Source organism: Heterocephalus glaber, unplaced genomic scaffold, assembly GCF_053883595.1.
Source record: "Heterocephalus glaber isolate CG9 unplaced genomic scaffold, H.glaber_assembly_v1.0 deba00001452, whole genome shotgun sequence".
In the NCBI taxonomy this organism is placed as follows: Eukaryota; Metazoa; Chordata; class Mammalia; order Rodentia; family Bathyergidae; genus Heterocephalus; species Heterocephalus glaber.
Window position 1 is genome coordinate 10,574,249 of NW_028258302.1, and position 27,579 is coordinate 10,601,827.

General features: G+C 40.0%; 2 protein-coding genes across 11 annotated transcripts in view; one reads left to right on the top strand and one right to left on the bottom strand.

Annotated features, from left to right (window-relative positions):
- S100pbp (S100P binding protein) overlaps positions 1 to 19,946 on the bottom strand; it is a 30,801-nt gene extending 10,855 nt beyond the window's left edge. The window contains exons 1-6 of one of the 10 annotated variants that reach the window (XR_002397027.2): positions 19,542 to 19,644; positions 11,353 to 11,468; positions 9,767 to 10,641; positions 8,695 to 8,780; positions 7,085 to 7,159; positions 3,056 to 3,083 (exon numbers count right to left, since the gene is read on the bottom strand). Coding sequence is in view for 7 of the 10 variants with exons in the window: in XM_087215364.1 (XP_087071490.1) it covers positions 7,085 to 7,188; positions 8,695 to 8,780; positions 9,767 to 10,641; position 11,353 (1,066 nt within the window). In the remaining 3 variants the exon portion in view is untranslated. Of the gene's footprint in view, positions 1 to 3,055; positions 3,084 to 7,084; positions 7,189 to 8,694; positions 8,781 to 9,766; positions 10,642 to 11,352; positions 11,469 to 14,581; positions 14,740 to 14,789; positions 14,821 to 19,541; positions 19,645 to 19,760 lie in introns of those variants that run through there. The other 9 variants (XR_001183859.3, XM_087215364.1, XM_087215365.1 and 6 more) reach the window with 9 other exon arrangements.
- Positions 19,876 to 27,579, top strand: part of Yars1 (tyrosyl-tRNA synthetase 1) — a 34,682-nt gene continuing 26,978 nt past the window's right edge. The window contains exons 1-3 of the mRNA XM_004850879.4: positions 19,876 to 20,047; positions 24,376 to 24,522; positions 24,675 to 24,850. Coding sequence (XP_004850936.1) covers positions 19,883 to 20,047; positions 24,376 to 24,522; positions 24,675 to 24,850 — 488 coding nt within the window. The 5' untranslated portion in view covers positions 19,876 to 19,882. The remainder of the gene's footprint in view (positions 20,048 to 24,375; positions 24,523 to 24,674; positions 24,851 to 27,579) is intronic.

Here is a 27,579-nt window from a genome sequence, read left to right on the forward strand (position 1 = left end):
CTCTTATGTACCACTGGAGGGACTGTAAGATGGTACAAATGATGTAGAAAACAGTATGGAGGTTCCTCAAAATATTTAAATAAAGCCAGGCATAGTGGCATGTACGTGTAATATCAGCACTTAGGGAGTCTGAGGCAGGAGGATTTAAAGTTTGGGCAACTTAATGAGATACTTTCTCAAAATTTAAAAAATATAGCTAACAGGCTGGGGATGTATCCCAGTAACAGAGCACCCCTACATTTGATCCCCAGTACAACAACAACAAAAACAACAACAACAATAATAAAAAATAAAAATAAGCTGGGCATGATGGTGACCGCCTATAGCCCCAAATAATCAGGAGGATCCCTTGAGTTAGGAGCTGATGACCAGCCTGGGCAACACAGCAAGACTACATCTCAAAAAAGTTTTGTTTTGTTTTTTTGAGACAGAGTCTCACTATGTAGTCCAGGCTGGCCTTGAACTCACTATGTAGTTCAGAGTGGCCTCGAACTCATGGTAATCCTCCTGTCTCAGCCTCCTGAATGCTGGAATTATAGGTGTGCGCCACCACACCAGGCTTTCAAAAAAAATTTCTTAAAGCCCCAGGTTTAATCCCCAGCAGCAGGCACATGTGCACACACATACACACCAAAAAACAAAAACAAAAACAATAAAAAACACTACTACCATATCATCTAGTAATCCCACTTCCGAATATATAAAAAAAAGAATTAAAAGCAAGGTCTCAAAGAGATACATGGAGACCGGGGATTTAACTCAGTGGTTTCGCCGCCTGCTGCGCAAGCGCAAGGACCCAAGTTCGAACCCCAGTACCAAAACAAAAAATAAAAGGAAGGCAATCTTGTCACTTTCCTAATATGTATGAACCTTGAAGACATGAAGTGAAACAAATCAGTCATACAAAAATAATACTATATTATTCCATTTATATGAGGTATCAAAAGTAGTTAAATTCATAAAAACAGAAAGTAGAATGATGTTTAAAAGGCCCTGGGATAAGGAAAAAGGCATAGAGCTTCAGATTTGCAAGATATAGGGCCAGGGATGTAGCTCGGTAGAGCTGCGCCTGCCTGGCAGATTTGCAAGATGAAAAAGTTCTGGAGCTGGGGATTTAGCTCAGTGGTTTCGCAGCCTGCTGCGCAACAGCAAGGACCCGAGTTCGATCCCCAGTACCAAAAAAAAAAAGAAAGAAAAAGTTCTGGAGATCTGATTCACAATAATGTGAGTATATCTAACAGTACTGAACTGTACACTTAAAATTGTTTAAGATGGTAATTTCATGTTTGTTTTTTTTTTGGTACCGGGGATCAAACTCGGGTCCTTGTGCTTGCGCAGCAGGTGGCGAAACCGCTGAGCTAAATCCCCGGCCCAATTTCATGGTTTTTTACCACAATTAAGATTGATGACTTCATGAGAAAAAAAACCAGCCTGAAGGAAGCTCTTAATGGTCAAATCTGAGATAAACTGAGCAAAAAAAGAACTGTTAACTATAATTGATTCTAACTTTCAAAAAAATCCATGGGGACTGGTGGTATAGCTTAGTACTAGATGTATATTTAGCATACATAGGCCTTAGCATTCATATCTGGCACATCAAAAAAAAAAAAAAAAAAAGAATTCCATGAGGTCACAGTGATTGGTGGAATGCACCTGTAGTCCCAACTATTTGGAAGGCTGAGTCAGGAGGACTGGTTGTGCTCAGGAGTTAGAGGTCAGCCTGGGCAAAATAGGGACACAAGAAAAGAAAAAAAAGAGAGAAGAGGGGAGGGGAGGAGGGGGAAGAAGAGAGAAAGGAGAAGAAGGAAGAAAGGAAGGAGGGAAGGAAAAAAGGGGGAAAGAAAGGAAGAAGGAGGAAGGCAGGGAAGATCACTACTTATTCATCACAGAAGAAATGATATTTTTTAAATGATCATTTTATATACAACTCCCAGCTTAGAAGCTCATTTTGGTAAATATCATCAATGAAATATCAAACGATTAGGTGAACAGTTTTTGGGGAACAAGATATTCACACGGTACCAAAGCATCACACAGGTGATTTACTGATTGATTACAAAAGGGGAAAAATGTACCTATGTATCTTACAAAGGAAAGAAATGGCAGTTAACAAATTTAATACAAATATTAGTGGAATAGCCCGTCATTAGACATCACATGTGCCTCCTAATTTTATACAAGACAAATATCTAACAGCATACCTAAATTAATCCTGCCCAAACTGCTTAATCTGCATCCTGTTTCTAGACCCAATTTCTAGTTTACAGAAATACAGGGAATGAAGGAACAAACTAAACAATACCGAGGAGACAATCAGACAAAATTCACAATGTGGGACAATCTACAAAACAAGCAGCCTAAATTAAGAGATTAATAAGACAATAACTAAACATGTGAACCTTGATTAATAAATACTACTTGAATAAAGTTAGAAAAAGACATTTTGGAAAAATTGTGCAAATTGGAATATGGACTAGTCAATTAAGAAAAAAATTTTTCCAGTTTTTCTTTATTTTATTAGTATATGTTGGCAGTTACATAACAATTATAGTCAGCATGAAAATTTAGGAAATTATGATTAAATATAAATTATCAATAAACATAAAAAAGTTTAACTTTAACAATTATTAAAACAAGTTTAACTTTAATAATTATTAAAACAAGGGCCAGGTGTGGTGGCATACACCTGTAATTCCACCATTTGGGAGGCTGAGGCAGGATGATTACCCTGACTTTGAGGCCAGCCTGGGCTACATAGTGAGCTCAAGGTCAACCTGAACTGCTTTTTTTTTTTTGGTACCGGGGATCGAACTAGGGTCCTTGGGCTTGCACAGCAGGTGGTGAAACCACTGAGCTAAATCCCCGGCCAACCTGAACTGCATAGTGAGATCCTGTCTCAAAAAAAAAAAAAAAATATTGCTATTGTTATTATTATTTAAATAAGATGTTAAAATTTCTCTATAAATATTGGTGGCAATAAAAATTAATACAAATTTTGGGGCAGGACAATTTGGTAACATGTAACAGAAGTTTTTAAAATGTTTATATACTTTACCCAGCAATTCCACTTCTAGACATTCAACCTACAGAAATAAGAGTTGTACATAAATATTTATTGACCAGAATATTCACTATAGTATTACTATTAAAAAATGGATACAACCTAATTATCCAAGATATAATAAATTATACAATGGGATACTGTATAATCATTAAAAATCTTTATTTTGTTTTGTTTTGAAATAGAGTCTTGCTAGGTATTTTAGGCTAGCCTTGAACTCATATATAATATAGGAAGGTCCTTAAAATACCCTAAGTGCAAAGGAAGGAAGTACATTAAGTACAAAGGAAACTAATATGTAGTTTCACTCTGTATTTTCTACCTTATAGGAAAGAGTGATCAAAATAAATTAATTTTGCTATTTCTAAGTGGCAGGTGGAGAAGTGATTTTAATTGTTTTTTGTAGGAGAGAGGATCATTATTTCTAATAACCAAAAGAATAAAAAAAAGGAGTACAGGGCCGGGGATTTAGCTCAGTAGTTTCGCCGCCTGCTATGCAAGCGCAAACATGGGCTGGGGATTTAGCTCAGTGGTTCCGGCGCCTGCCTCGCAAGTGCAAGGTCCCGAGTTCAATCGGCAGTACCAAAAAAAAAAGGGACTACAAGGGCTGGGGATTTAGCTCAGTGGTTCTCGCAAGCGCAAGGTCCCGAGTTCGATCCCCAGTACCAAAAAAAAAAAGGGAGTACAATGTTATTTTTTGTAATCCTAGAAGGCAGAACAAGGAACTACCACCTGAAATTACAGGGAAATCAACTGTGATGGCACATGCCTATAATCCCAGGTATTTGGGAGGCAGAGATTACAGGTTTGAGGCCAGCCAAACCTCAGTTTAACAGGCAACTTAACAAGACTGTCTCAAAAAAAAAAAAGGTGTGGAGATATAGTTCAGTACTCCCCGAGTTTCATCCCTAATACAACCCCCACCTGCAAAAAAAAAAAAAAAGAAAGAAAAGAAAAGAAAAAAATGCAGAGAAGCCAAGAGCCAAGTTTGTTGGATGTAAGGAATGACTTTCATTGGGGTCAGGGATTTAGCTCAGTGGTGCTGCACCTGCCTCACAAGCGCAAGGTCCTGAGTTTGATCCCTGATACTGAAAAAAAAAAGAAATGACTTTTAAACAATTAGAGTTTTCAAAATAATGACTGAATCTGAATAATTTGCATTATTCAAATTCTAAGCAAAGGCTGAATAATCATATGGCAAAGACACATAGAACAGATTTATGGGCCAGGGATTTAGCTCTGTGGTTCCACCCACGCAAGTGCAAGGTCCCAAGTTTGATCCCCGGTACAAAAAAAAGGAACAGATTTATGTGTTAGGAAGTTAAAGAATTCCATATAAAGTTTTCCATTAATTGAAATGCCAGGAAGGAAGTAGTTGGTATTTCTTTGTAAATGTTATTAAAAACCCATATGGGCCTAAACTAAACTAAGAGATTATGCCTATATTAGAATAATGGAGTAGTCGAAGGATGACTTATTTTGTTATATTCTGTATCAATAACATAGTATAAACAATGTTAATAAAATGAAAAGAGAGGACTAACCCAATGGAGGATTAAAACTGAATTAACAAGAACTATATTTGAATCTGTCCCCTATAATTTCTCTATGTCTAATAATATTTAGCTCAGTGGTTCTACCTCCTGCCTTGCAAGAGCAAGGTCCTGAATTCAATCCTCAGTACCAAAAATAAATAAATAAATAAATAAATAATCTGAAGAGTTCAACTTTTCCAAGCACTGTATCTCAAAATAGCACTAAACATTTCAAAGAGGAAGACAGGAAGCATTACACTCCCCTTGTTTTCTGACTGTCCTGTATTTCATATACAAACAGAAGAAAGATGAAGAATAACCTCCTCTCCCCTTTGCAATATGGTACACAAAATCTTAAAACTTTGGATATATGAATATTGGGCAGTGGGAAATGACATGAAAACTCAGTATCATACTGGATTCTGGGAAGGCAGATACAGATGCTAGAAGCTTATGGAATCTTTAGAGTAACCGGTAATGTTGAAACTATTGAGCTATAAATAAAAAGAACCTGCTAAAAGATGCAATTTTTAAAAATGATCTTCAATTCCCAGCACAGTAAAGAGTAAATATTAAAAACAATGTCTTATTGTGAAAATTTTCTAATATATGCAAAAGTAAAGGATAGTTTAATGAACCCCATATGCCCATCATTCAGCTTCACTTGTCCAACATTTTGTCAAAGCTGTTCCATTTGATTTTCCAAGATTTTTTGAGATTTAAACCCCTTGGGGCCGGGGATTTAGTGCAGTGGCACAGTGTCTGCCTCACAATCGCAAGATCCTGTGTTTGATCCCCGGTACCCCTCCAAACACATACACACAAACACACCAAAAAAAGAAGAAAGAAAAGAGATTTTTAAACCCTAAGTCATACCCTTTTACATATAAAAATTTTAATATGAAAGATGAACTTTGTTGTCAATAGTAGTAAGTATTCCTCAAATGCTAGCTGCTAGAGTCTAGGTACTGTTTTATGCATTAAACTTGTACTTAACATACAAAATCTTCACATAAGCTAAGCCTCATTTTATCCTCCTTTTACACATAAATGAGTTTTTTGGTTTTTTGATCCCAGGGATCGAACTCGGGTCCTTGCACTTTCGAGGCAGGTGGCGGAACCACTGAGCTAAATCCCCGGCCCCCCAGCAGGCCTTTTTTCACAGAACTTGATTACAAACAATCTACCACTCCAACAACATGGGTGGGAGGATGTCTCTACTTCCACCACACCTGAAATAGTTCAAACAAAAAGATCTCACAAGCACGGGGTTGTAAAATCATTATAAAGAGCACAAAATAAAAAATTCTTCTGACTAGTATCTCGGGGTTTCACTAACAGCCTTATAAAATAAACAAAAAACTACTAAGTGAGCATTTTTCAAAAGAAAGGAGTCTCCTTGGGGGAAGGACTGAAAAATCCCACTATAGCTCTCCCTAGCAATTTAGAGCAGATTTTAAATTCATTATCTTTTCTGTGGAGTTTACCTCAGACATCCTCCTTTTCCATCTTCTACTCTTCCCAAGCACAAACAGAAGGGCTCCTTCCCAACAAATGTAATTCTTTAGAGAACTAATCAATATTGCAGTATAATTATCTTCTTCTCAAGACTGAATTCCCAGAAGGCTAAGACTTAATATTACTCCTCTTTATATTCCCAATTCCTCATCTTCAAACCTAGCACCACTGACAATACTTGAGAAAGGTTTGCTGAGCGAATAGAGAAAGAAGCTAAAGATGGCAAAATATGGAGTGACCTTTATAAGAAGAAATTCTTTTATCAGTATATAACCTCCTTAAGTCCTACAATGTCAGTTCTACCCACAAGTTTCTCTTTAGGAATTTTCCCATTAGCCAACATGTTAAGCTAAATGATAACATGGAGTATAGTCTTTGGAGGGAGGGTTAAAGAAAGAATTTAGCCATTTTGGTTTATAATAGTTTCTAATGAAGTAAGTTGAAATTAGTTTGAAGGAACTGGAAAGACAGTCAAACCTTTCAAGAGCTTTTATTCAGAAGGCAAGATTCAAGATGGTGTTTGAAATGCCTGCCTTTTTATATTTAAATGCTGAAGGCAATGGGGAAAATAATTTCAAATGAAAACAAAATCCAAAAAGAATGATTAATAAGGAGCACCAGGCCACCCACTTCTAATATCTGTCAAACAAACAAACAAACAAACATCCCCAGCAAAAAAGTCAAGATCTGGCCTCCAGCTGTCAACAGGAGTAGAGGGTGAGATGAAGTGTCTCCTTCACATCCAGTTCTGTATGAGTCTGCTCAGACCTATCTCTAACACTGGTAGCCAAACTGCTTTGGATAATTATCTGATTAGGCAAGCCCTTAAAGTAAAAATCTGTGTAAGGAAGTCATCTTTCTCACTAATTTAAGAAAATTCAAAACAATCTCCCAGTTTAGGCTGCATTACACTGGAAAGAAAAAAGTTCCATCACATATCTTATATGTCATTCTTTGTTTACTATGTTACCTTGGTTAGAGTCCCCTGGGTCTTCTATATGATCAAAGACACGCCTCAGATAAATCTGCTTCTGCTGTTCTAGATCTGATTGTGAAAATGTCGAAACATTAGTCCTTGAACAAAGCAAACGAGGAAAAAAAAAAGTCCATTAGAACCATGAATACAGTGCTTTACAGAGAGAAGTCACATAGTGCTGATTGCTTAGAATAACCAATTTTCAGAGGCAAAATTCTTTTAAGATCCAGTGACAGAAGACAGTCATATAATACAAATGTAAAATCAAGTATTGAGTTGAGTATAAAAGGAAAAAAAGAAATATATACAACCTATTGCTAACAAGGAATAAGAACGTAAAGATTACCTAGTCCCTGGAGAAAGAAAGCATTTGTTGAGTAATTCAAGGGTAGTCAGGAAATAGCTAACCTCATAGAGTCATAGAAAAGTTGCATAAGATAAAGACTGAGTGTACTATAATAAAGAGTCAATGGATAAGAATACTAAGGTGGTAAATTTATTACACTTCCAAGTAGCATGACTTGGATTCTTTTGATATAATTTCCACTGGAAGCAATTTACAAGGTTTCTTTCAATTATGTAAACAATACAAGAAAACTGGGATTGGGGTTAAAGTCAAAGAAGACTATCAGATTACTTGTAATATATTCTAATATGTTAAAGAAGAATATTTAATAATGTGTAATAAAAAAATTGTTTTTGTTTCTCTGAGACAGAGTCTTGCTACGTAATCAAGGCTGGCCTCAAACTCAAAGCAATCCTTTTTTTTTTTTTTGGTACCGGAGGATCGAAATCAGGACCTTGCGCTTGCGAGGCTGGCGCCAGAACCACTGAGCTAAATCCCCAGCCCTCACAGCAATACTCTTGCCTCAGCCTTCTGAGTGCTGGGTTTACAGGCATGTGCCATCATGCCCAGCATCAAAATTAATTTTTAAAAAAATTTTACTGTTTAAGTCCATCTGATTCAGCCTAAAAACAGCTTTTGTAGGACATTCAAAGGTCCATGTACAGACACTGCCATCTCCTGGCAACAAGAAAATAAATGGAAAAGGTGACCTAAATCTATAACCTCTGACTAGAATATGTTATTTCCCAAGGGCAGCTGTGTGCAAGGTGGGAACAATGACTTGATGATTTTCTACATAGTTATATTTTAACATTTTTGTTAAAATTATTCTAACCTCCTATCATATATGTGACTGAGCTTCCCCATACACTGGAGAAAAAATTCATTTAATACCAGTACGCCTGGGCTGGGGATTTAGCTCAGTTCCAGTGCCTGCCTCACGAGCACAAGGTCCCGAGTTTGATCCCTGGTACTCCCCCCAAAAAAAGAATAATACCAATACTCCTTTTTAAATTTCAAAATAACCTTGTGTAGCAGCAGAGAAGGCATCATTACCTTCATTTTGTAGACAGAGAAACTGAGGTGAGAGACTGATTCGCCAAAAACTATAGCACTGTAAGTGCCAGAACTTCAAGTTTGATTACTCTCAATGTTGGGTCCCCCCCCCCACACACACACACACTAAGGGATACTGAGAAGGAAAGACACAAATTAAAGCGAATCAATAGAAACTAGAATATTTATACTGTTATATTACCTGATTTTGGTTTGTAGAACAGGAATGACTTTGCCTGTTCTTTTCTCGCGGCCTTTCATTTCCCCAGAATCCTTGTCAAAAGCATCCTTTTCAGAGCAGAAGGAATCCAAAATGAAAGATGGTTTTTATTTGTAAGTTGTTATAAATTTCAATATTTATCTGAAAACAACTTTATGGAAATTTTTTTAATTTAAGGCTACAAACATATATCCTTTAATGCTACTGTGTACCACACATTATAGTAATGATTTAAGTAACATAGCAACTATAATCTTTTTTGGGCGGGTACAGGATCTGCTATGTACTTCAGGCTGGTCTTGAACTCACTATGTAGCCAATGCTGGCCTTGAACTTGCAGCAATCTTCCTGCCTCACCCTCCCAAGTGCTGGGATTATAGGCATGCGCCACCATGCCAGACCCTGTAACTATAATCATAAAAAAATAAAAGGTAGGGATTATTATACAGTACCCATTTGGTAGATGAATCAGACTCAAAGGTTAGGTAAGATGGCCAAGATTATTTTTCAGCTCTCTGGTGGCTGACTCAGAGCTAGTGTTCAACTGAATAAAGTATAACAATCAAAGATTGAGACTTACACTGAAACCCAAAAAGAAAATAGTAACTATCACTCTGGTATATATTCAATAAATAATCATTTCATATGTACCAGGTACTGTAAATATATCATTTATTAATCCTCATTATATTATGAAATTTATTCACTAATTTATAGATAAGAATGTCAGGGAGAGGCTGGGGATGCAGCACGGAGCACTTGCCTAGCATGCATAAGGCCCTAGTTTCCATCCTCTGTACCAGAGAGAAAGAGAGACAGAGAGACATGGGGGAACATGAAGGGTAAATAATTAGACCATAGTCACAGAGCTAGTCAGGATTAAAACCCTAATTTATTTGAATATAAAGCTCTGCTAGATTGTAATAAATGTCAAGGTGGTTCATGATGTCTATAGCAAGGCAAGTTGTATATGTATGGGGGCAGAGGTATAGAGGAACTCTTCTGAATGAAAATAATTTTATTTTTTTCTTCACTTTGAAAAAAATGTACTTACTCTCTTTGATGAACTGGAAACAACTGGAGACCTCATTTCACAACTTAGTTTATGCGATCCACTATTTTTCCAGGATGAACTTGTACTGGAAGGAGTCTTTGAATGATCTGAGATCTGAGAGAACACAGGTGTAGGTTTCTTACTGTCAAGCGTATTTTTAACAGAGACAGTTTGTTGAAAGTTACTGTTCAAAGGAGAAGAGATCCCATCCCAGGCAGAAATGTTAGGGCTGATCTCTTCAGATTCAGTGTGAACTTTGCTCTCATTTGGGGTAAGATCATATTCTCTCATCTCTTCTCCAAGGGAAGAGAGTTTTTCAGTATCTTTGGATGAATCAGTCTTACTCTTATCAAGCACAGGATCACAAACTGTTGGATCAAATGGTGCAACAACAGTCACTTTTATATGATTCTTTTCTAGTACAAGGTGCCTATTTAATGATTTAGCAGGAATTGGTTCATGACCAACTGTTGTATTTAGTTGAGGTAGTTTGAAGAGGCCAGGGGTCTCGGCTACTGGTTTCAAGCTGTACAATGAACTTTTTTCTTGGGGAGTTTCAAGTAGAATTTGACTCCTTTTTTCTCCATTTGCATGCTCATTTGATGGCTCATCATCCTTCAAGAATTCTTCAATCTCTTCCTCATTTGATGAGCTATCATCTTTCAGAAGCTCCTCGATCTCTTCCTCAGTGAGACTGAAATGGCCATCATCTTCTTCTCCATCAGAGAGCTCCAGCAAAGAGTCATCCAATTCATCCTCATCCAAGGAGCTCCAAGAAAATGGGGCATTGTTTTTGGGTAAAAAAGAGGCACCGGGAGACTGCTCAGAGGGCATCAGTGAGCACATCATATCTAGATAAAGAAGAGGAAGTTCCACTGAGGAACAGAAAATACTTTAAACCACACTAACACACTATATATGTGGCATCCTAATAATTCAAATTCTTTGCCCTTTAATTTGTAACTGAGAAAATACAAAGATATTTAACCTTATCAGAATCATGGAAATATATTTTAAAACAGTAAGATATTTTTTATGAAAATGATAAACATTAAGATGACATGAAATCCAGGTTGGTGAGGATATGGCAAGATAAGCACTCTTACACAGTATCAGTAAGAGTATAAGTCAGCACAGTGTTTTGCAAAGAGTAATTTGGCAAAACCATCTGACTCAGCAGTTTCACTTTTGTGGAATAGGAGAGAGAAGTACCTATTAGAAACACACACTGATTGATCCCCGGCACCAAAAAAAAAAAAAAGAAAGAAAGAAATACACATTGAAACATACACAAAGATGTTCAAGGCAGCCAAATACTGATGGCAACCTAGTAAATATCCATCACCAAAAGAAATGTTCAGTAAAATCATGGGATATTTATACTACAGAACGCTCGTCAACTGTTTAAAAATATAATGAAGTAGTTCTATATGTAGTATCAAGGAATGATATCTACAACATACAAACAAAACAAATATTATGTAAAATGTCTGAACATTTAGTTTACATTTTAAAAAATGTATTATTCTTGGAATTAAAAAAAAAAAAACAACCCAAGAATACAAGAAGATAAATGTCTTCCATACTGTGTGAAGCTGCTAGAGCGATCTCTGCCTTTGCCACGAGACCAGATGGAAAAGGTTTCAGCTCCTGCTAGCTGTTCCTTTCAGGAGACTTGTCAAAATGATTGACTCCCACCTTCCTGCAGGCACAAAGAAAATTAAAGGATCTTCTCATCACTTTCAACTTTGCTAATTACAAAGTCAACTGCATTATGCTTCAAAGTGCTCCATCTATTAATCTTAATCTTGATTTTTTTTTAAATACCACAAAGTTGGAATTTTTTGAGTCAAGAACACCAAAGAAAAACCTTTAGAGGAAAAAAATTATGCAACTGAGCTTGTTTTGTTCCTCCCAACAATTTGTACTTTCTCTTAAGAGTATCATTTGCTTGAGTAGGATGAATATTGATTTGGGCATCCGAAGACTCAGACTGTACTCCTGGTTCTGTCACTAACCAGTGCTAACCACTAGCCTCTTAATCATTTGGATTATAAAATGGGAAGGAGTACAGAAGGGAAACTGGGCAATGTTTTTTTGAGACGGTCTCATTATGTAGTTCAGGCTGGCCTTGAACTCACTATATAGGCCAGGCTGGCCTTGAACTCACAGAGATCCTCCTGCCTCAGCCTCCCAAGCACTGGGATTACCGACATGCATCACTATGCCCAGCCTGGGCAATGTTTAAAATTTCATCAAAATTTAAAAATCAATCATGAATACACACAAAAATCTCATTTTAAATCTAAATATAAAATGCAAAGAAGGGGACCAGGGACTTAGCTCAGTGGTTTCGCCTCCGGCTGTGCAAGCTCAAGGACCCAAATTCAATCCCCAGTACCAAAAAAAAAAAAAAAATTAAAAATCACAAAATACAAAGAAAAGGTCTGTAAAGATACAAACACAGAACCAATGAGTACTACAACCTTCAAGGAGACAGAAGTCCACCGAAGACTTTTGTCAGCATTTTACTTCTTACTTGAATATTTACTTTAATGACTAAAATATAGCTTTTAAACAGCTAATGACAGATCTAACCTATAATTATTTTCCAAATGGGAAAGATGATAAAAAGCCAATATTTCATATATATTACATCTAAGAAGCTATTAAGAAATACTTAAACACTGAATTCAATAATCAGAAAATTCCTTATATCTTTTTTTTTTTTGAGACATGTAATCCAGGCTAGGCTCAACCTCATAATCCTCCTGCTTCAGCTTCCTGAGTGCTAGGTTTACAAATGCAGACCACCACACCTGGCTCTTTTGCTGTTCTAACTGTAAAATTCCCTCTGTCTACTTACTATCTTCTATAATCATATCTTGAGCTCTTTCTTCAATGCATGTATTCTTTCAAAATACACTTTCTAAGCTACAATCTCACACTGCATTGAGCTACATAAAATGTCTCTATATGATTTTCAAGAAATAAAGATATGGTTCTGCAGAGCACTGTGGCATAGCCTGTAATCCCAATTATTCCAAAATTGAGGCAAGAAGATTGTAAATTCTAGGCCAGACTTGGCACCTCAATGAGACCTTGTCTCAAAATAAAATTTAAAAAGAGCTGGGGATGTAGCTCAGTGGTAGAGCCCTTCCTTACCATGTGTGAATCCCTGGGTTTAATTCCTAGTATAGCAACAAAAAATAAAAAGAAAAGAAAATTAGCCAGATTACAACTTTAATCTCAGCACTCGGGGGGCTGAGGCAGAAAGATTGCCAAGAATTCACTCTACATAGTAAATTCAAGGCCAGCCTGAACAACAAAGTGAGATCCTGTCTCAAAAACAATCAAAACTAAAAGGAGGGCCGGGGATTTAGCTCAGTGGTTAGGACCAGAGTTTGATCCCCGGTACCAAAAAAAAAAGAAAAAAAAAAACAAAAGTAGAAGGAAGGAAGGAAGGAAATGAAGCACCAACATGAGATAATATAAAATGTATGGACAATAAAGTCGTAAAAAGAGCATAGAAAAAGAAAAGGGGGAGATTACAGGATTTTAGAATTAGAAGGGACCCACTTAAATTTACTGAGCTTAGAAATGTGATAGGAAGAAAGGAAAATTAAGTACCTATTACAAACCAGTCAGTATGAGATAGATTTTACAACTGTAACCTCAACACAATTCTGTAAAATTAGTGTTATCTAAGAAACCAAATTTCCCCTTATATTTAAACTCAGAACCACTAATACTTTTTATTTTATTGGTATCCTAGCAATTGGGAATAGGGAGTGCAGTTCAGTGGTTTAGTAAGCATTGGAGAGGGGTGAGAGATGAGGGTCTGGGTTCAACCCTCACCCCCACCCCCAAAAGTCCAACATTTATTGTGAGAGTTCCAGATACTGGTGCAGGTGCCACTAAATGAAGAAAAAAGTAATTTCTCAGCCTAGTGACTGACTCATTTTACAGAGTGAAGTTATTTTTTTAGGCAGCAATAAGAAAAAGGATTTACTTTTGGAAATTTCTTTAACTTACAAAACCTTATTTACCAAGCGCAAATATCACAGGTACTGGGGTTAGTAGCTATATTTCTCAGAAGTCCTTCCTGGGCTACTGCCCCTCAATCCAACATCTTTAAAAGGTCTAGTCCAAATACTCGCATGGTCAACTAGAGTATTTAATTGATTTTCACTGCTGAGAAACTAAACATCAGAGGCTTTATATAATTTGTGAATAACACTAGACTAAGGACCCAAACTGAGGTCTAATTAGAAAGCCAACTTTTTTCTACCACTCTGTGATAGACCTGCCCAGGGTTGGTCAGAAAATGGCAGTGCTAGAATCTAAATTTAGGCCTTCTAAATTCAGTACACTCTAATAAACTATGGAATATATAGGTACCAAAAAAGGCTTTAAAAAAAAATAAAAAGGGCTTTTGGCTTCTTGGAAAAAAATAATTTAAGGTGCCTTATGCATGCAAGGCTGCCCTTAGCCTCCCAGATGAAATGGAAGAACACTATGAATACTCCTGAATGTAAGTGACCAAACATTATCAGAAGAAAATTATAGTACTTGCAAACTTTACTTGCACACATAGGACCAATATCCTTTACAACCACTGCAACTATCAATCCTTATGCCATATAACATCTAGACACAGAGGTGGTTGTTCTGAGCTTCTCCCTAAGAAAGTTCCAAATAGAAAATGTATGCAAAACAATACCCTATAAACCCACATACACTTTATATATACATAAATAATTCTCTTTCCCCATTTTCAAAAATTGTGGAGGGAGGCGGGGTGGTGAGGCACACCTGTAATCCCAGCACTCAGGAAGCTGAAGCAGAAGGATAGCCATGAGTTCAAGGCCAGCCTAGACTACATAGTGAGTTCAAGGACAACTCGAATTACATACAGGGATCCTGTCCAAAAACAAACACACAAACAAAAATTCTGGTGGGCAACAGGAAGTCAAAAGAATTAAGATGTACCAGGGATTTAGCTCAGTGGCACTGCGCCTGCCTTGCAAGCCCAAGGTCCTGAGTTCAATCCTCTTCATGGGGGTGAGAAAAAAAGAATTAAGATGTGTTATATACATGTATCAACTCCCCATGATGAATATAATCATTATGTGTAACAAACACATATTAATATACATTTTAAAAGAAAAAAAGAAATACAGATTTTAAGATTTATTATAGAGCATTTAAAACATATACAAGCCTGGTTTAATGGCACATGCCTGTAAGCACTCTGGGAGGCTGAGGCAGGAAGATCCCAAATAGAAACATAGCTTGGAAAATTTAGCAATGCCATATCTCAAAAAATGATAAAACATAAAATGGCTAAGGATGTAGCTCAGTGCAAAGGCTGTACATTTAATCCCCAATAACACCGAAATTTTTTTTTCTTAATTGTAAAAGCATATATAACAGTAACACAATGAAGCCCGACATACCCATCACTCAGGCCCAACAGCTATCAACCATAGCTAATCTTTCCCTTTTTATCAGATTATTTTGAAGCAAATCCCAGGTACTACATCATTTTATCTGTAAACAAGAAGTTCTTATTATAAAATATCTGGTTCAAATTATAATTATCTTAGTCATACTATTTTAAACTTTAAAAAAATTTGCATCCAAATAAGGTCTACACAATGCAACTGACCTATCTTCTGAGTTTTGTTTTGGTTTTGGTTGAGAGGGTCTTTGTTATGTAGTTCAGGTTGACCTTGAACTCTTAGCAATCTTCCTGCCTCAGCCTCCAGAATTGGGTATTTTAATTTATAAATTTACCATCTTTCTCTGCTTCAATTTGTTAAAGAAACACCACCATCTATATATCTATATATGTATGGTATATCATAAAATTATAAGAATATGCATGGGGATGAGAAACACCAAATTCAGGATAGTGGTTACCTTCAGTACTGGGGAGGGAAGAGGAATACTAAGGAGGCATGAGCAGATTCAATTTCATCTCTAATTTTTTTGATTTGTTTTGTTTTGATTTGTTTTTGTGGTAGAAAGGATCAGACCAAGGGCTTTCAAGCTGAGCTACATTCCCATACTTTTTTTTTTTCTTAAGATAGGACCCTACTAAATCACCAGCTTCCCTGGCTGGGTTCCAACTTTTGATTCTATTTCAGCTTCCCAGAGTGGTAGGATGGCCAGCTTGTTTGGCTTCTTTCTGGGGGATCAGTAAATGAGGACTGAACCCAGAGGGCACTGAGCTTCATCTCCTGCCCTTTTTAAATTTTATTCTGAGAAATGTGCAGAAGGGGAATAAGAAAGGGAGGGGAGGGGGGAAAGAAAGAAGGGACAATGGGGCCGGGGATTTAGCTCAGTGGTTCCGCCACCTGCCTCAAAAGCGCAAGGACCTGAGTTCGATCCCCAGTACCAAAAAAAAAAAAAAAGGGACAAGAGAAGAGAAGGAAAAAATGGAAACAAAGCTTTTGTAAATAAGGAGAAGAGGGGCTGAAGGGAAGGGAGGGGAATGGGAAAAAAAGAAGCAAAATATATCATACATAGGTACAAATTTCCTATAATGAATGTTATCATTATTTATATCTAAAATGTACCAATAAAATTTTTAAAACACACACAAAAATTTTTATTCTGAGATAGGGGCTTGCTAAATCGCCCAGGCTGTCCTTGAACTTGTGATCCTCCTGCCTCTGCCTTCCAAGTAGCTGGGATTACACCCATACACCGTTGTGCCTATGTTTTGCTTCTTAAAAAAGAACAAGGTTGGGGTTATAGGTCAGTGGTAGAGTGGCTGCCTGATTTGTAGAAGGTCCTGGTCTCAATCCTCAGTGCCAAAAACAAAACAAAACAAAAAATCCAATAACAAGATCAGAAACAAATATGCCAACAGAGGATAAAGATGAGTATAAAGGTATTCATTATTATTTTACTTTTTTTTGTTGTTTGAGACAGGGTCTCAATATGTAGTTCAGACCTCAAACTCATGGCAATCCTCCCCAGTGCTGAGATTACAGGCATGCACCACCATGCCCGGCTTACTTCCTATTTTTATATGTTTAAAATGCTTCATAAAAAATATTATTTATTTTTTAATAAAAAATATTTTTAAGGCATGAAGTCAGTGGGAAAGATACAATGAATATACTCAAGTCTCAAATGTCCTTCCCCTGTAAAATACTGAACTTCACAGGGCTGGAGATTTAGATCAGTGGTACGGCACCTGCCTCACAAGTGCAAGATCCTGAGTTCAATCCTTTGTACCAAAAACAAAACAAAACAAAAACAAGACAAAACTTCATGGTGTAACTGGAGATCGAACTTGGGACCTTGCGCTTTCGAGGCAGGCGCTGGAACCACTGAGCTAAATCCCTGGCCCTACCTCACAGGGTTGTTACAAAAATTAAACGAGATCATAACATAAAGCACTTAGCACAATACAGGCACAATCTAAAAGATAAATAAGTGGTAGCTATCATTATTTTATCCCACCCTAGTCACATTCCCTGAAGTCTTAAGCACAGGAATGGTAGGGAAAAAAAGTGCTGAAATGACGGAACATCCCCGAGACCAGTGAGGGCGAAACTTGTAGACAGGACTGCCCAAACTGCAACCCAAACCCACTTATTTTTCAGCACAAAGTGCCAACACTGCAATTTAAACCTGAATACTGAGGTTTTAGTTTAGAAGAAACTCATACATGAACATCTTTTGTCTTAAAAGAGAAACACCCGTGCCATAGGTTCACCACTACTGTTGTCTAGACCCTGCAGATTTAGAAATTATTCAGTATGCTCTATTTAAGCCAGCATTCAACCAGATAGTCACTTAACCCAGCATTTGACCATACTGTCTCTAATTAAAGACCATATTGGATGGACATCTGAAATATCAGGCAAGTTCTCCAAATTAATAGTCACTGAAGTATCCCACATAAAAGCAATGGACTAAATGCCAGAGGCCTCAGCAACCCAAAAGTCTTTGAACCACAATTTCAGAGACAACTCAAGTCTCTGAAAAAACGGGGATAAATACTGTTCACTGGATCAAATAAGAATCTACCAAGGGGCTATTTATGAAATCACTTTAAACCTAAAAATCCTATCCCAATGAACACTCACACTTTGTGACTTAGGAGAGGAAACCCCTCAGATAAAATTGAAGCTCCGAAATGAAGTTCCCCAAGGCAGTTTTAGTTCGATAACCCCTTGCTTTCCTTGACACTTCCCTGGTAGACTCTACTTAAAATATGGGGACCCCTTTACTTTTAAGGGAAGAATATTTTTCCCATTGCCCAATTCTATAACTCTTCTCCCCATCCCTTTGTGACCCTATTCTGTCCTTCCACATCTCTTACCTGTCCACCCCCTTCTTCACACTTCAGAGTACCACCCCCTCTGTTCTCTAACCTCTTGGTTGCAACCTCAGAAATTGGTTCTCTATTTTTATCTTACCTCAGAAAACCTACTGCCTTAGAGCACAAAGCCTTTTTATTCAGGCCACTAAAACTGCAAGGCCAGATGCAACCCCACATCCTCTTTCAAGGTTCTAAAACCAAAACCATTACCATGGTAGGTCAGGCATAGTCAACAGCAAGGATTATTCCCAAAGGACAAGATTTCTCATTGGCCTTTGATTTCCAACCTCTCCCAAGTACAATAAATATATGGAGTACACAGCTCAAATGGCTTTGTTGTCATTCATAAAATGGGTCCAACATTTTTTTTTAAAGTGAACTGAAATTATTTGTGAGAATTTTGCAACTCCCTTTGAGATAACTGAAAACACTGTGGGGTGGAAAACCACCTAGGGCTGGAAATTTCAGCTTCAGGTTAACAGTTCACTACATCGGGGTACCAGGGACTCCTCTCCTACATGGACATAGAGAGCACGTATCACTAAGCTGCAGCAACAGGTTTCTTTTTTAAAAGACGGGTATGCTAAAGCTTGGAACTCACAGCTAAAGCTTTGTAACCCACAGAAAAACTGTTGAGATCAGGTTAGGGCAGCCGGTGGGCTACTGCATCACCTCTGGGCCCTCTTCAGGGATCACCCTGGGTGCCAACTGCCTCCCCTCCACACCTTCCCTCATGACCAGAAGGAAAGGTGGTGCAGGTCCTTGCCAAGGAGACGGCTCGGCCTCCCCTGCTGGCCTTCAAAGGTGTCGGCCGCGAGGCGGCGCCGCCCTCGGGCAGGGCCTTTGCACTTCCCTCCCCCAAAGACGAAGACTCCCGCCTCCCGCGGAAGGTGGAAGAAGCGCGGGCTTCCTCCCCGCCCCTCCCCCCGTGGGGGCGACAGCGGCCCCTTGACTGACCCGGGAGTACAGTCACACCTCGGCCAGCCCCGGCCCGCTCTCCCGGGGGTGGATTATCCTCTCCCTCGCTGCCGGCCGGGGCCGCGGAAAGCCCGTGATCCCGGTTCTCACTAGCAACACCCTCCCGCCGGCGAGCTGGGGCAGTGGCATCTCCCGCCTCCTTCCCCGCACTGGAAAGGGGCGGCGGACAGCGCGCCCGGCCTCTCAGTGACCAGACAGCCTCCCTTCTCCTTTTCCTCAGCAGGGTGAGGGGCATTGCTGGACCGCCGACGTGGAAAGGGGGCAGGCACATTCCCCCACCACCACCTCAGGGACGAAAAGCAGCCCTTCTCCCACCAGAGCTAGGGCCTCCCTATCCCTCAACGGGGCGTACGGGGCCCTCAACCGGGCGCGCAACCCCCTGGAGATGCAACAGGCGCCCCCAACCCCCGCCCAGCCGACGAACGCCGACCGTGTATCCCTCCCGCTCTTCACCTCCGGAAGCCGGGCCAAAGCCTGGGCGAACGACTGCGCCTCACTCCGCCCCCTGCGCCATTTTATCGCCCCCTCCTCGACCTCCCCCACCCCGAGGCAGCCGGGCCAACGCCAGGGGGAGGGCAGACAGGCAATGATTGGCAAGAAACCGCCCCGCCCCTAAGGGAAATGCGCCCGGCGCAGATGCCGCAACCCCGCCCTCCGCACCGCCTACTCTACCTGCAGGCTCGCCCCCCTTCCCGTTTCATCGACCCGCTCGACTCTCCGTTGCTCCTGACTCGTTCCTAGCTACTGCTAGGCAAAGGGTTTAGGCCGATTAAGCCGAGTGACGAACTCAGCTGATGCAACCTGAAGGGACTCGCGTGACAGTTCCCGGCACGCGGCGGCGGCGGCGACAGAGGAAGGGGCGCGGGTGCCGGTTGAGCGCGGGAAGTAGGGGTGACGGAGCCATGGGGGACGTTCCCAGCCCGGAAGAAAAACTGCACCTTATCACCCGGAACTTGCAGGTCGGGCCTCGGGGTTGGAGAGTGCGGTTGGGAACTGGGAGCCGTGGGTCCAGTGGTCCTACCCCGTCCTGAGTGTGTGGGCCGGGGCCTTCGCGCCGGGGCAGTTCTTGAAGAGACTGTAGTTCTTACTACTGTTGGGTCAGTCGCTCGGTCAAGCCGCCTTTCCCTGGGTGCCACAGAAATCACAGCGAGCTCTCCTCTTGTGTGCCATTACCTTGTGTCGGAGCCAGGCTTTAAATCTAAGATTCCTACCTTATTTATGTGCCAGACGTGGTGCTGCTGGGTTCTAGGGATGCGTCAGGGCCCTCTCCTCCCAGCGCTGGTCTGGAGATGATCAGACGTTAAAAATGACACATAGCCCAAACCATTTCAGTTGAAGTTAAGTACTGGAAGTTACTATACTGAAAGGAAATAAAGGGAGGGAAGGCTCCCCCTGAGGAAGTAAGCCTCTATGCTGCTCCCTGAATGATATGAATCATCTCTTTTTTTTTATTTTTATGGATCATCTCTTGACCCTACAAATGTTCCAAACTGCAGGAGGGGATAACCAGTAGAAGAATGGGAAAATGGGCTTGCGGGGTGGGGGTTTCAGATGGAAGAATATTGTATTTTGTTAAGATCTAGAAGGGGTGAAGGAAAATTATAGTTCGGTGTAGAAGAAAATTGTAGTATTTTGTTAAAATCTAGCGGGGAGAAGGAAAATTATAGTTCAGAGAAATGGCTAATTTGGCTGAAGTGAACAAACTACTAATAAAACACTGTATTGTTCATTCCTTTACCTTCTTTCAGGGCTCTGACTTGTCACCTGGGTAGGGTGGCCTTTCCGAGGATTTAAATTTAGATGAAACTCCCTCGTGCTCGTTCACCAGCACATATATTAAATAACACTCCCTGCCACTAGCACTGTATCTTTTCCTGCTCTCCATTGTTTTTCCTATTCCTCTATAGCCCTTATTACCATCCCATAGACTATATATTTGTTTTATTTAGGAGAGGTAGGCAGAGACCAAGTCATGAGGGCCTTTATAGGCTTTATTCCACGAGCTCAATTAAAAACTGGGTGTAGCCAGGCATGCACATGCCACCAATCCCAGCACTCTGGGAGTCTGAGGTAGGAGGACTGCAAATTGAGCCCAACCTAGCAACTCAACGATTTAGGGAGACCCAATCTCAAAATAATAAAGGGATAGGGATGTAGCTCAGAGCAAAGACCCTGGGTTCAACTCCCAGTACCAAAAAAATTTTTAAATCACTGTTTTACAGTGTACAATTGAGTATTCACATAATTGTGCATCCACAACCACCTTCTAATTCCAGAATATTTTCATCCCCCCCCCACCAGAAGCTTGTATCATTAGCAGTCAATACCCATTACCTCTACTGCAAGCCTTAAGAAAACCACTAATGTAGTTTCTATCCCTATGTATTTATTTGCCTATTTTGGACATTTCAGATAGCTGGAATCCTACAATATGTGTCCTTCTGTGTCTCACTTCTTTCATTTTTTACTAGAGATTTTTCACTTGCTTCCTCTTGGCCAGATTCCTTGTTTCCTACCCTCTGTCCATAAAATAATGCTTGCTGGGGACATCCACTGCACAAAGGATATGGAATTGACTTGCTCAGGTTTTAGAAGCTAAGTGATATAAACCTTCCGTGAGTTATGAGAACCCCCTAAGTGTCCAGATCATAAGGAGCTCTGGAGAATGCAAAATCAGTCACCAACAGACTTGGAGCACAGAATTTCAAGTCCTGTTAATTAGACAACAAATACTTTTTGTTTGTCATAGTTTTTGGGGGGGGGGTTGAAACAGGGTCTTGCTATGTAGTTCAGGCTGGCTTTGAACTCACTATGTAGCCCAGGCTGGCCTTGAAATCAACTGTGATCCTCCTGCCTCAGCCTCATGGGTGCTGGGATCACAGGCATGCACCACCACGCCCAGATCCCATGGTTTTTAAAAACCTACCAAAATCATCACTTGAAGAAACACTGAAAACACTTTTATCAGAAGCATACTGGCCTAGGCAAGAGGATCGATGGGAGTTCAAGGCCAACCTGAACTACATATAGCAAGACGTTGTCTTTAAAAACCAAAAAATGAAAAAAAAAAAAAAAAGCAAAAAATGGGGGCTGAGGATTTAGCTCAGCCACACCATGCCTGCCTCGAAAGCACAAGGTCCTGAGTTTGATCCCCGGTACCAAAAAAATAATAAAAATAAAATAGTGATTTAGCGCAGTGGTTCTGGCGCCTGCCTCAAAAGCACAAGGTTCCGAGTTTGATCCCTAGTACCAAATAAATAAATAAATAAATAAAGGAGCATAGTGGCCTATTAGGTAATTCCAGTATTGTTTTTGAGCAAAATGAAATTAGTTTTAAACAAAGCCAACGCTGGTGACACATACTGTAGTCCCCGCTACTCAGTAGGCTAAGACAGATTGCTCAAGCCAAGAGTCTGAGGAAACACACTAGAGAGAGGTAGCTGGCTATCAAGCCAAGCCTGTCTCAAAAAATAAAATAGAAAGATTTTAAACAAGTGAATAAGTTAACCTGATTTTGAGTTTTAAAAAAGATACTTCAGGCTATCTTTTGGGACATGGATTAGAAGGAGCAAGGGTAGATATGACAGACTTGTTAGGAGATTATTTCAATAACCTAGTGTGTTCTCATGGTGACCTGGATTAGGGTGGTGGTACAGAGACAAATGGAAGAGGATTTAAGAGCTATTTTGGAGGAGCCAGGCATGGTGGTGCACGCCTGTAATCCCAGCACTGGGGAGGCTGAGGCAAGAGGATCGCTGAGAGTTGGAGGCCAGCCTAAACTACATAGTGAGTTCAAGACCAGCCTGAACTACATTGAGAGACCCTGTCTCAAAAAGCCAATAAATAGAGCTGTGGATTTAGCTCAGTGGCTTCACCGCCTGCCTCGCAAGGGTAAGGACCCGAGTTCGATCCCCAGTACCAAAAAAAAAGCCAAAAAATAAATAAAAATAACTGTTTTGTAATAACTAATACATTTTGCTGAATACCATTTCCTAACCTAGGAGTGAAATTATAAACGAAAAAGGTATTTGAGACATGAGGTAGGAAGGTGAAAGCATAGGTTTTAATTTTGAATGTGTTAGGTTTGTTTTATTGTTTTTTTCTGGTACCAGGAATGAACTCGGGACCTTGCTCTTGCCAGGGTTTTTGGGGGGTTTTGTTGTTATTTGGGGGGGGGGGGGTTGGTACTGGGGATGGAACTCAGGACCTTTCGTTTTCGAGACAGGTGGTGGAACCACTGAGCTAAATCCCTGGGCTGTTTTTTTTTTTATTTCTTTTTTTTTTTGGTACCAGGAATTGAAATTGGGTCCTTGCATTTGCGCAGCAGGCGGCAAAACCATTGAGCTAAATCCCCGGCCCTCTGGGCTGTTTTTTGACACAGGGCTTCGCTATGTAGTTCAGGCTGGCCTGAAACTCAGGATGATCCTCCTGCCTCAGCCTCCCAAAGTGCTGGGATTACAGGCATGTGCTACCATGCCTGGCCCAATGTGTTAGGTTTGAAGTATTGGGTTGATATATACACGATTCTATATATGGGTATGAGCAGGAGATTTGGGAATTAGTAGTTCATGAGTAATAATTAAAGCAACTGATAAGTAGGGAGAATGTTGAATAAGAAAAGACCAGAGCCCCAAAGATTGCTAATATTTGATGATTAGGAAGAAGAGGAACAGCACCAATGAAATCTAAGCTGTCAGAGAAGAGGGAAACTAAGAGAATAAAATAAGGAAACGAAAAAAGAAGAGAGTTTCAGGGAGGAAATGATGACTAAAAAGTATTCATTTAATGGATGGGGGTGTAGCTCAGGGGTAGATCACTTTCCTAGCATGCACAAAGCCTTGGGTTCAATCTCCAGCACCACACACATGTGCACACAAAGTATTCATTGAAGTTAGCAACCTGGAGTTCCTCTGTGATCTTCACAAGAGTATTATGTGGTATGCCACTTACAGGGAACAGGAAATGAAGGAGTGGAGACCAGAAGAAGGTATGGGTACCTCAGAAAGTTGGCCATGAAAGGAAAGAAAGTGGGTTAGATGTAACTAGAGGATAGGAGTTCAGTAGGGACACGCCCCTGTCTCCTTGCAACCGTGTCACTTCACAGGAGGGACACCACCAGTAGCATCAGCTTGGGTTGGCACTCATCAGTGAGAACATGGCTAGCCCTCCCTGCTGGCTCTGAGCCTGAACCCCTGTGACACATGACTTTCTTTTCCTTGTATTAGGATATAAAGGATGCACAAGGTAGGGCACTAGCATTAAACCAGCTCTTCTGCTTCCACAACAGGAGGTTCTAGGGGAAGAGAAACTAAAGGAGATACTGAAGGAGCAGGAACTTAAAGTTTACTGGGGAACAGCAACCACAGGCAGGCCACATGTGGCTTACTTCGTGCCCATGTCCAAGATTGCTGACTTCTTGAAGGCAGGATGTGAGGTAAGAGCTCATGGTATCAACCAAGCAGTTGCCCTTGGAGAAAGACAAAAAGAGAGACTTAATGAGGATGGGGCAGGGGTGGGAGAGGTGGTGTGGTTTAGTGATACTAGAACAAATTGACACTTTGGTGGTCCCTTATCCCTTATGTCTAGGTAACCATTCTTTTTGCGGACCTTCATGCATACCTGGATAACATGAAAGCCCCATGGGAACTTCTAGAACTCAGAACCAGTTTCTATGAGAACATGATCAAAGCAATGCTGGAGAGCATTGGTGTGCCCTTGGAGAAGCTCAAGTTCATCAGAGGCACTGATTACCAGCTCACCAAGTAGGTGCTTGATCTTCCACCACCCTTCTCCTGGATCTGGAGCTTCTACCTAATTAAAGCCTGTGGAGTCCAGGCATTCCAAATTTGGATTATAAGCTGTTTGGCACTGCCTGTTAAGAACAAAAATTTATACCCTTTGTTCTTTAATTCATCCACCAAAAGAAACTGTCTAGTAAATGCTGAAGTACAGTTCCTTTGCTGGAGATATACAAAGGGTGTTAAAAAATATAGTGAATAGGGCCAGGGATTTAGCTCAGAGGCTGTGCTGCCTCCCTTGCAAGCGAAAGGTCCCGAGTTCGATCCCAGGTACAAAAGACAACAGGGCCAGGGATTTAGCTCAGTGGTTCGGCTGCCTGCCTCCAAAGCGCAAGGACCCAAGTTCGATCCCCGCTACCAAAAAAAAGAAAAAAAAAAAAAAATATATATATATATATATATATATGGTGAATGTTTAATTATAAAAATTGTAGCTGGGCATGGTGGCACACACCTGTAATCCCAGCACTGGGAAGATTGCTCTAAATTCAAAGCCAGCCTGGGCTACATAGTGAGTTCAAGGGCATCCAGAGCTACACAGTGAGACCTATCTCAAAATAAAGAAAAGAAAAATTATAGCTGAGCATGGTGGCACATGCCTATAATCCCAGCATTTGAGAGGCTGAGACAGGAAGATTGCCAGGAGTTTAAGGCCATCTTGGACTGCATAGTGAGTTTAAGACGAGACTAAACTACATAACTATAAGAGAACTGTTTCAAAAAAACCAAAAGACAACTGTATTGCAGTTAAAGGCACATTGCCTGTAATCCCCTCCAAATACTCCCCTTCACTTTGAACTCATTTATCCCATCATTCTTGGCACTTTCTGAAGTAATGGTGGAAGTCTTTCATGAGTGTCTTCAAAATGAACATGATCAAAAGTGGGATGATCATGCTAAGTGACATCCAGTAAAAAGATAGGTTCATAAAAACATTAGTGTATCTTCATCTCTCTTACTCACCAAATCTGACACTGTGTCACTCCTGGCTCTTCCCCAAAGTGAGAATGACCATAATATTTGACCAAAATGACGATAAGTATTTTGAATTGATTCAACACATCGAGGCAGCCACAGCAGCACTAATAAAGACACTCACGAAAAAGGACTTACAGAACTGCCTCAGAATGTGACAAGAACATTTGGATACGTGTGTTCAAAACAAGAGGGATTAATAGCAATGTGTCTTTTACTACAATAATTTTTAAAAATCTTTTAAACGATGTATTTCTTCCATCACACCTCATACATATAACCATAACAGAACCCTTTGACCTTAGATGTGGTGAATGATCCAGCCTCCCTTTCTCGTCCAGCCTCAGCAAATAATGATAAAAGAAATTTTAAAGAGATATCCCCACTGTCTACCCCCCACACCTCTGTGCTAGAGATGGAACCAAGGACCTTACAGATACAGTACAAGGCAAGCATGCTACCAGCGAGCTATACCCGAGCCTCTGTATACTGATTTTGTACTTATTTGAGTAATTCCCCCATCCTGCCTCATAGCCTCCACGTTTAAAAAAATGTTTTAACTTCTTAAATAAACCTTTATAATCTATATACCAAATGTTACTCTCCTAATCACTTTTGCATTGAAACCCTCAGAACAACTTTTCAAAGCAAGCATTATTCTATCATATGTCACAGATAAGAAAATAGATTCACAATTAACTTTTCCAAGTTCATGCATGCATCTAATAAGTTAGATATGAACCTATATCTCTCACTTACTAGTAATTTCTTTTTTATTTCATTAAATATAGTTTCTTTTATTGTTTCCCCTATTGGATGTTTAGAATTTGACGGGGATTTTTGTTTGTCTAACTTCTCCCCCATCCCCATGAAACCCTGGATCTTGCAGATGCTAGGCAAGAGCTCTCTTTCTTTCTCTCTCTTTTTTTTTTCTGGTACCAGGGATCAAACTCGGGTCCTTGGGCTTGTGAGGCAGGTGGCAGAACCACTGAGCTAAATCCCCAGCCCACAAGTGCACTCATTGATGTTCTACATTCCATTTCAAGACATTTTAGGGTCTTTTCGGGGGGCGCTTTTTGTTTTTTGGGTTTTTTTGGGACAAGGTCTTGCTAAGTTGTCTAGGCTACCCTTCAATTTATGATCCTTCTGCCCACATAGCTTGGATACAGGCATGCACCAATAAGCCCAGGTCAACATTTAATTTTGTGTGTGTGTGTGTTTGGTACTGGGATCGAACTCAGGACCTTGCGCCTGTGAGGCAGGTGCAGCACCCCTGAGCTAAATCCCTGGCCCTTCACATGTAATATTTTAAATAAAACATACAAAATCTTTATATAAACAGATCTTTGAACCTACACCCTCTATAGAATGCCTGAGATTTCATTCATTTTTACATTTAATCTACATAAATTATATAGATAAATGTACATTATAGATATTTAAGGAGCCACTATTATATGGTAACGTACTGTTTGGCTGGTGTGTTCTTCTCTCAACCCAGAAAGAATTACAAGGTAAAGAGTCAAGAGAGAAATGAGCAAAAACATTTTTTTTCAAAACCATTTATTGTAGAATGAAAGCAGAAAGCTCCCAATACCTGGAGGACTTGGGCAGGTTGCCAAGGGTTTGCTCTATCTAGGGATTTTTTTTTTTTTTTTTTTTTTTTGGTATTGAGGATCGAACTCAGGACCTCATGCCTGCCAGGCAGGTGCTATGGC